Source organism: Crocuta crocuta, unplaced genomic scaffold (assembly GCF_008692635.1).
Source record: "Crocuta crocuta isolate KB4526 unplaced genomic scaffold, BGI_CrCroc_1.0 scaffold1012, whole genome shotgun sequence".
Classification (NCBI taxonomy): domain Eukaryota; kingdom Metazoa; phylum Chordata; class Mammalia; order Carnivora; family Hyaenidae; genus Crocuta; species Crocuta crocuta.
In genome coordinates this window covers 386,909-397,345 of record NW_027530844.1, presented here as the reverse complement: position 1 = coordinate 397,345, position 10,437 = coordinate 386,909, and the positions used below count along the sequence as shown (strand labels likewise).

At 38.7% G+C, this 10,437-nt stretch overlaps 1 protein-coding gene across 1 annotated transcript in view; it reads right to left on the bottom strand.

Annotated features, from left to right (window-relative positions):
- Positions 1–10,437, bottom strand: part of OPHN1 (oligophrenin 1) — a 404,963-nt gene that overhangs the window by 28,833 nt on the left and 365,693 nt on the right. The window contains 1 exon segment of the mRNA XM_077769252.1: positions 8,265–8,588. Within this exon segment, the coding sequence (XP_077625378.1) occupies positions 8,265–8,588 (324 nt within the window).

Below are 10,437 nucleotides of genomic sequence, written 5' to 3'. Positions count from 1 at the left end.
CAACCTTCATTAACCTTCAGTTTTTCTCTGTATTTAAGAGTCTCTTATGGTTTGCCTCCCTCCCTCTCTGTTTGTAAATTTTCCCCCCATCCCCTCCACCATGGTCTTCTGTTAAGTTTCTCAAGGTTCACATATGAGTGAAAACATATGGTACTGTCTTTCTCTGACTGACTTATTTCATTTAGCATAATACACTCCAGTTCCATCCGTGTTGCTGCAAGCTCCTCAAGTGACACTATGTGTAGCCAAAGTTAGGAACCACTAGGCCACATGATGCTACTTGGTCATTGTAGATCAAAGATTACCAGAGCTGACAATGCCATTCCATTTCTACTGTATAGTAGAGGGGGTGTTGGAAAGGAAGTGTATATTACAGTCAGAGCCAGAAAACACTTCTACCCAAAACTGTGTCCATCTTAGAGCTATCACTTTTCTGATGAGGGAACCAGATAATGCCCCCTAAAATATGAATTCCATTCCTTTCTAACTAACGGCCACATCCAAATGGACATCACCCCAAGGCCTTGGAAAGCAAACATCATTAGGTTTGCATTCTCTTAGGCTCTTTCCTGATGATTCGTTACAAGTCAAACTTTGAAGCCACAGCAAAAGGGTTTCTTGAGTGAAAGAGCCCAATGTTCTCTCTTATCTCTAATTTGCCACAGTAAAACTACAATGTCAAATTGAGGAGGCAGAGACGGAAGAGTAATATAATGGAGTCACTAGATCTAGATTCCAGTCTTAGTACTAAAACTAAATTGCTGTGTGACTTTGACAAGATAACTTCAGTACCTGTGCAATGTGGACTTGAAGTATTTTATAGACCAATGGGTCCATGATATAAGTCTACAGACTTAGATCTCTCCTTGCTGGCTTTTAAGTGATGCTTTTGGAGTACTCTAGAAGTCAGTTCTGATCATGTACTTAACGAGCTTGAAAAAAAAATCTCTCTATAGATATAGATTTAGATTCCATAGTTTCCTGTTGTTTGAAGAATAAACTCAAGCATTTTTAACCTGCAAGTCACTATTCTCTTCCATTTGGCTTCAACTGATCTTTCTGATCTATGTCCCCACCTTTTATCTTCACACAAACATTACTATTTGTTGTTTCATATACATGTCTTACAATTAATCATATTTTCCCCAGATTCCCTTTACCCTATTCCCACATACCCAAATTTATATCATCCATCAAGACTCAGCTTAAGTGCTCTAAGCCTAAGATGCTCCAAATTCTTTTCTCTGACTCCTAAGGCACTTGTACTTTGAAACCAGGTTCTTTGTTTCGGTGGTTCTATGTCCCTTATTAGAATGCAAAGCAACCTGATAGCAAGATACAGGTGGGCTTCATCTCTGTATTCTCCAAAAGCCCAAGTAAATTGCTTTGCACATAACTGGTATTCAATAAATATTTATTGAGTAAAGAAAAATGTAGTTCAGTCCATTATAAAGACAATCTAAAGAGATTTTCTTTTTTAAGTTCCCAGTTTTGACATCTTTGAGACACACACACAAACATGATATGCCCAAACTTCAGGGGTATTCTGAAAGCTAAATTGAAAGGTTTTAAATATACTGAGTGTTTCTTGAGGGCTTTTTTGCCCAGTCTTATGCTCTCACAAGTGATTTGACATAGACCTTGCCCTCCAGGGGCTTAGAACAGAGGTCAACAATGAAGTCATACATAAGGGAAATAAATGTGAATACTGTAACTCAGGACCCACATTAAAGGGCCAAACTTGAATGTCAAAATAAGTGAGGTAAAGGAGAGTTACCTGAGGCAGAATTGTCAGAAGGTTTCATGGAAGGTATAGGACTTGAGCTGGACCTTGAGGGATGGTTAAGAATCCTTCCTTACCTCTAGGAGGGCACTTGTGGGGATGAGCACTGGGTGTTATATGGAAACCAACTTGACAATAAACTATTTATAAAAAAAAAAAAAAAGAATCCTTCCTTGCCTCTTCCTCTCAACAATATTCCTCCTTTTTCTCAGTGTTTGGCAAGGTCATAGAGTCTGAGGGTGGAAAGAAAAGCTCTGAGCTCTTTTATAACATCTACGTTTGAGGCTTGAGGCTTCTCATAGGCTGCAAAATACAGAAGAGTGAACATCTACCATCTTCTATGGATGCCATTTTCTGAGAGGTTGTTACTACTTTGTACTTCTATTTTATTATAAAATGTTTTGTATACTTAATCTTAGTTTATAACCACAAAACATTTCGTACAATGTAGGCACTGTCTCCATTTACTGGTAAGAAAACTGGCTCAAATATGTTAAGTTTACCTAAGATTATGTAGCTAATAATTAGCTTCCTATAAAAGCAAAATTACTGCTACCACTTACTGAGTACTCATTTTTCTGCCAAGCACATAGATATCTCAATTAATTGTTGGAGCAATTGTATGGGTATAATTATTATCTTCATTTTACAAATGAGAAAACTAAGGCTAAGAGAGTTGTGACTTGCCAAAAGTCCCACAGCTCTGAGGCAGAGCTAGGATTTAAAATCACACCTGGGAGACTCTGGAGCCTATCACATCTGAGACTTCACTAAGCCTTTTGAGGCTATGATCTTTCTACCAAACTGTACTTCCTCTTATTTTTTTTTCTAACTTTGGTCTACAACCTGACATTTACCACAAATTTGACCTCCTTCCCCATTCTGTCAAATGACCATAACCAATCTTAGCACTTGTTGATTTTTTAGTACCTCATGACCATCAGTCTTCAACCTTAAGCACCTTTCCTCCACCTTTCCTTATATCTATCTATGCCCAACCAAAGGGCAAATAAGGAGAGGTTTTTTTCTCCTTGTAAATTTCCCCAGTTTTCTAGAATCATATCTTACTTTCTATGAAATTCTTTCATGCTCACCAAAAAGCCTCTCTTCTCATGTAGCCACTAATTACTCTTTTGGATCAATTGAGAGTTAGGCTCCAGGAAAGGCAGAGAAAGAAAATAAAACACAGCAGATTACTAAAGCATATTGAATCTAAAGAAACAAATGTGGATAATGGCTAGCACAGTTAATTACTACATGACCAAGTCTGTTTCTAATACTTCTAGAGCAGATATAAATGTCACTGACTGCATGAGTTACCCCAATGGAAATTGGTGGAACAATGGCTGAGCAAGGCTTTACAAGTTCTTTTCTCCAAACCGTAGAACATATCACCAGAACACAGACTTTTATTTCTTGTCAAGACAGAGGAAAAGAGCTAAGAAGGACTCCTAAACACATATATTGTATTTTACAGTGTGGATATATTCTTCAATTGATCAAAGAACCTGAGGCAGAGTGAAGGTCTCCTCGCCCCATGCTCCTACTAGTATTTATTCACACCCCCCTTTAGAACATGGATCACACTGGACTGGGACTGTTTGCTTACATGCCAGCCTCACCACGAACCCTTGGAGGGCAGGGACCACGGCCTTTCATCCTTATCCTCCCCATTGCATAGCACTAAGCCTGAATAAATGAACATATGCATGTAAGTAGATGTCTTCTCCACCCCACTCTCCAAAGGTAAGTCCCAAGTCCTTTTGTAAAAACTACACAAATGCCCTTTCCAAAGCAGGCCTGATTAGAGGCAGTGAGATTAAAGGAGGACAGTACATTGGCTTGTATAATTTTTCTCTCCTACAAGTTAATGCTCTTAGAAAATAGGAGGAGGTAGCTAAAGCCACTTAAGAAATTAATATGTGGTATCCAAGAAGCCTAGGTTCAAGATCTGTCTCCACATCTTACAATGTGGGTGGCTCTGGGAAGTTGTTTCACTTCTCTGAGCCTCAGTTTTTCCTTAATGGGGAAATAAATGTGAAATGAGAGGGAAAAACCTATCTCATAGGTCTATCATAATGATTAGATACAACGGAAAAAGAGAAAGTATCCAGTTCTATGTCTGGAACAGAAAAGAGACCTTGCCAAGATTATATCAGCAAACAATATTGATTTTATTATAAGTTGACTGCCATGGAACAAAGCAATTTAACATGCACCTTGTGTTTGCTCTCTTTAATTGCTAAGGAAAAATGTAAAGAATATCAAGTCCACTCAAATGTTGGATTGATGCAAGGGGTGGACATGGGGGACAGGGCAATGGCACAGTTGGATCACTAAAGAAATGAGGCCTGTGCATTGACCTTTGACATGGTAGGCAAAATTATGAACAAAAGAGCTGAAATGGAATGGCATCTGCAAGGTGCAGAGTGGGTCAGCTGAGATGACTGTCATTCAGGCTGCTGGCCAGCACCTGGGGCCATCAACTCTTAAGTATAGCTCAAGTCAGAGCTGTTTGCAGTTTCTGCTTGATATCTGTTTGGATGCCTGGAATCTACCACTGGAGTGGTGGCCAAAATAGGAAGGAAGGAGGGGGATAAGAGGTGAGGAAGTGGGAGTGAGCAAAGTTCAAAGAGGCAACTATAGAGAAATAGCTAGTAAGAAGTTGCTATAGGTCAATGTCAAAGAGGTTGCTGCCTGTTCTGTCCTTTAGAATTTTGGTGGTTACAGCAGCACTATCAACAATAGCCAAATTATGGAAAGAGGCCAAATGTGTCCATTCACCCATGAAAGAATAAAAAGGTTTTGGGGCATCTGAATGGCTCAGTCGGTTAAGCACTGACTTTGGTTCAGGTCATGATCTAGCAATTCATGAATTCGAGCCCTCCATCAGCTCTGTGCTGATAGCTCAGAGCCTGGAGACTGTTTCAGATTCTGTGTCTCCCTCTCTTTCTCTGCCCATCCCCTGCTCATGCTCTCTCTCTCTCAAAAATAAAATGTTTAAAAATTAAAAAAAGAAAGAATTAAAAAGTTTTGACACACACACACACACACACACACACACACTGGAATATTAGTCATAAAAAATAATGAAATCTTGCCATTTGCAACAACATGGGTGGAGCTAAAGTGTATTATACTAAGAGAAATCAGTCAAAGAAAGACAAATACCATATGATTTCACTTATATGTGCAATTTAAGAAATAAAACAAATAAGCATGTGGGAAAAAAGAGGGAGAGGCAAACCATAGAACAGACTCTTAACTATAGGACTAACTGAGGGTTGTTGGAAGGGATGTAGGTGGGGAGATGGGTTAAATGGGTGATAGGTTATTAAGGAAGGCACTCGTTGTGATGAGCACTGGGTGTTATATTTTAGTAATGAATTACTAAATTCTATTCCAGAAACTAATGTTACACTGTATGTTAAGTAACTTGAATTTAAATAAAAACTTGAAAAACAAAACAAAACAAAGAGGCAACTACATTATAAGTTTGGCTAATTATTAACCAAGGCTAAAACTACTACCTCAGTTCTGTTTTTTTGTAGCTAAGGCTGGAGGCACGGGTCTTAGAAGAAAGCTACATCACACTAGCCTGTTGCTGATTGATTTAAGGTAGAAAGCAAAAACTAGGCAATGATGTGGCCTATATTTAGACAGTCTGACTGATAATGGACAGTAAGATCAGTACTTATATTAACTGAAACCATTAGATTAGAGCACCTGTTGCCAGCAGCCTGGAGCACAACTGTGGAGGAAGGGGAAGGAGGAATGCCTCTGGAATTTAACTCTGCAGTAGGCAATAGTTAGGGAGTGCTAAGTTGTGTGTGCTGACTTTAGAGGATCTGGCTAACCTCAAGGCATAGCAGCAGGCAAGACAAAGTTCTCTGTGAAAAATATAACTTGAATTACCCAACTCTACCAGATTAATGTGAAGGTCAATATATGACTTATAAATTGAAGCAGTGTCTACATAGAAGTCTGGCCTTAACTGGTTATTTCTTTGAATAGGCATAGGAAGGGGAAGGGCAGAGGGAAGGAATTAATAACATATTTTGAATTTTAATTATATGGTAGATATTTTGTTATTTCTTTTAACCTTACCAGTAACTCTGTGGGATGAGCTGTTTCTTCTGTTTATAGATTTAGAAACCTAAGTGCACAGAGGTTAAATAACTATTAATCATACAGACAGATGCATCAGTTGGCCAAGCCAAAGGATTCACAGAGTCCATTACTTGGTGGAAATCTTTTCAGATTCCCGTAGAATAGCTTTTACTGAATTGTGTTCTGAGACAATGCCATCAGCCCATGTTGCCGTTGTTATATGAAACAATCCTTAAGAGAAAATGTTTCTCAAAAGTATTCTCACCTCAAAAATGGATGAATTGTACTTCTACTTGAACAAGTGGCTTGTTGTTAATCTTAAGAGCATAGACTTATATAACCATTAAGTTCCTTCTCTTTTCATGTTTTCTAGAAAGTTTGGAACCAAATCTGTGACACTGCTCCAGCAAGTGTGTAAGGCTTCACAGCATATATTTTGTGTATGAATTCCATTCTTTCCATACCCTACTATACTACCTTTTCCCTCTCTTGACCTCATTTTTCCTTACCTGTGTTCTCTAGAATCTAAGGCAGAAGTCAGCAAACTTTTTCTTTAAAGTATCAGATCGCTGGGGCGCCTGAGTGGTTCAGTCGGTTAAGCGTCCAACTTCAGCTCAGGTTATGATCTCACGGTTGGTGGGTTCAAGCCCCACGTCGGGCTCTGTGCTGACAGTTAGCTCAGAGCCTGGAACCTGCTTCGGATTCTGTATCTCCCTCTCTCGCTGACCCTCCTCTGCTCACTCTCTCTCTCTCGCTCTCTCTCTCTCTCTCAGAAATAAATAAAACAGGGGCACCTGGGTGGCTCAGTTGGTTAAGCATCCGACTTCGGCTCAGGTCATGATCTCACAGTTCGTGGGTTCCAGCCCCGCGTTTGGCTCTGTGCTGACAGCCAGCTCAGAGCCTGGAGCCTGTTTCAGATTCTGTATCTCTCTCTCTCTCTCTCTCTGACTCTCCCTTGCTCACACTCTCTCTCTCTCTCTCAGAAAAAAATAAAACATTAAAGAAAAATTTTTAAAAAGAAATAAATAAAACATTAAAAAGAATTTAAAAAACAAAGTATGAGATAGCTAATATTTTAGGTCTTGTAGGCATCAGGAAGGTCTCTGTTGCTACTACTCAATTCTGCTGTTGTAGTATGAAAGCAGCTTTAGGCACTATGTAAGTGAAGTGGTATATTTCTCTTTATGGACATGGAAATTTGAATTTCATATAATTTTCATGTGCCATGACATACTATTTCTCTTTGAATTTTTTTCAACCAGTTAAGGCCATAGTTTGCTAAGCCCTGATATAAGGCTCAAGAAAGTAGGAACCTTGTGATTTATTCATTCTTATGTCCTTAACACTTAGAATAAGGCTAGGCACACAGTAAGTATTCAATAAACACTTGTTGAATAAATTATTCTTACTATTTTGAGTTCTTATATTTTCTGTATTGTGAAATGCATTAAATCCTTTTTGGAATAGGACAAGATAAAAAAAAGAAACAAGGCATACTTTTAGAAGGTCATCTATCTAGAAAGTAAAAGAGTCACAATTTGCATCTAAGTCTTTGTGATACCAAAGTGTATATTTTGTCAAGTATACCATACTATCTTCATAGAATTGTGTACCCTTCTCCAAATACCCTCTGGATTAGCTCCAACCTCCAAACATGAGTCTCCACATGTAGCAGCCAATTAAATTTACAGAAGTCAGCCACATCTTGAATTTGTAATTTAAAAAGCCTAGAGTTTTGCAAAACTTGTGACATTTTGTCCCTATTTTGATTAATCTGGAAAATGAGAATGAGAAACTCTAGCAGTTCACCAATTTCAAAGTTTCTTATAGGAAGGTAAAGTGACAGCTCTGCCTTCTTGGAAATAAAACAGGCTTTGGTGCCTGTCAGACTTGGTAAGACTGAGATCCCAGCTCAGCCAGTTACTAGCTGTGAACATTTGTCAAGTCACTTAGCTCTAGGATCCTCAGTTCTAGTAGGAAAAAGTAATACATTCTCCACAGTAAGGTTATGAGGGTCAGAAATAGTTTGTCAATACCTAGTACAATGCCAGGGACATAGCAGATACTTAATGGCAACAACAGCAATAATAATTTATTCTACAAATAATAAGTGCCTATTCTGTGATAGTCAGGCATTGTTCTAAACACTTGGGATATAGAAGTAAATAAAACAGGCCCTAAATCCCCACCCTCATTAAGTTTACACTCTAGTGATTATTGTGAATAGTTTTTATGTTCTACCCATAATTCCAATATTACTGGTAGTAAACTGTAACAGATTCATACTTAAATATCTCTAACCTCAGAAAGATCTCAATGTACAAAATAGTTGGTTTCAGTTCTGGTTCCAATGGAGTTCCCAAGCACTTACCCTCCTTGTGATGAGCCAGAGGACGAGGAGCTGGTCTCTTTATGTGGAAAGAGGGGGCTTTGGTGGGCCCAGAGCCTGGGACAGGTCCATTGGTCGCCTTTGGTATGGCCTTGGTCCCTCCATCCTGCAGCCTAGACACCAACTTCCCCACATCCACTTCAGGACAGGATTCCAACTTCCCATCGGAAAGAAGCCTGCTTGGGGACTTCCTCCCAGTATCAGCTTCCCCACTCCTCTGAAAAGGCAGTTTGGGGTATTGTGATAGCTTGGGGGGTTCTATGTTGCTGGTGATAATGCCATTGGGAGTTTGATGTTGGATTTCATCTAGGAAAAGTTGGTGCAAAGAGAAAATATTGATGATAACTTTATTACCATTTCATTTTTATACATGCACACACAATATTGAAAAATTGGACACATTTTCAATGAAACTATTATTGTGGAACAAATCATTGATAACTCACAAAATCAGTCTCTATCTACCCCAATTCATGTGGAGTCACATGATTCCAACAAATATGAAATTCAGTTCAAGATCTGAGTATGATTTTCACCACCAAATTCAGTAACACCACAGTACACCAAGATGCTTTATTCAAAGGGATATGCAATCTAAAAGGGACTTAAGAAGATGTGGTTTATCTATACAATGGAATACTACATGGCAATGAGAAAGAATGAAATCTGGCATTTGTAGCAACGTGGATGGAACTTAAGGGTGTTATGCTGAGCGAAATAAGTCAGGCAGAGAAGGACAGATACCATATGTTTTCCCTTACAGGTGGATTAGGAGAAACTTAATGGAGGACCATGGGGGAGGAGAAGGGGAAAAACAGTTGGGGAGAGGGAGGGAGGCAAACCATGAGAGACTTTTTAATACTGAGAACAAACTGAGGGCTGATGGGGTGGGGGAGAGGGGAAGGGGGGTAATGGGCATGGAGCAGGTCACTTGTTGGGATGAACACTGGGTGTTATATGGAAACCAACTTCACAATAAACTATGAAAGAAAAAAAGGAACTTCCCCAATCAATTATAATTCTATTCTTTTTAAAGTGACACCAGTTAATCCTTAACAATTTCTCTTGCTCTCAAAAGTAATTTGTTAAAATATCTTAAATTTCAAGTTAATAAACTTAACAGAATTTAACTTCACTCTTCATCCTCATAAAGAAACTCTCAACTCTAATGAAAGCCAAGGATACTCTCCTTAGAAAAATTAACCAACACAAGTACATGCAAAATTTTAACAACTAATTTTAAGAGATTCACAGCGTCCCTTAAAGCTGTTAATCCCTAACTGAGAACTCCTGCTCTCGGGGAAAGTGGCACCTTTCTTTATAGAAGAAAACCTAGATCAGAGTGTAGTGGCTAATAACAGGTTCTGGTTGGCTAAATGAGACTTGAGAAATATGTGGAGCAGTTTTAATACATGGATCTTATTTGGATCCTGATTTTTGAAAGAAAAAATTACAGGAAAATTGGAACACTGACTGGATAGTGATTGTAAAGAATTACTGTTTGTTTGGTTTTCTTTCAGGTATGATGATGGTATTGTAATTTTGGTCTAAAAAGGTCTTTATCTTTTAGAGATACATACTGAAACATTTATGGATGAAGTGACATGATGCCTTGGTTGGGGATGTGGGTAGGGGTATAGATCAAACAAGAATAGACATATGGTGGTAAATGTTGAAGTTGGTGATAGGCACATGGGGAATATGTTATACTTTTTTTTAAGTTCAGTTTATGTTTGAAACTTTCCATAGTGAAATGTTCAAAGAGATGCAGGCCTTGGAATCAGGTGGCCAAGTCTGAATCTTAGTTCTGCTTCTTATCAACTGTAGGACCTTTGGCAAGTTCATGATCTCTCTATACCTCAAGTTTTCTTCTCAGTATAATGGGAATAATAATAGAACCTACCACATCAGGTTGTAGTCAGGGTTACATGAGATGGTATACTTATGCCAGTGTGTGGTACATAATAAACATTCTATAATTGTTAGTTATTATTTTTGTTATTATGCTCCAATTAGGCAGTGAGGTAAGAGGTTTTATGTGGGAAAGAAGGGCTAAGTTTTGCTGCAAAGACTTTCCCCCCAGAGAGCTTTCTTCTCTTTGAGAACCTGTTACCAATCACTCCTGTCACCATTATAGGGATCAGGGCCAAAAGGA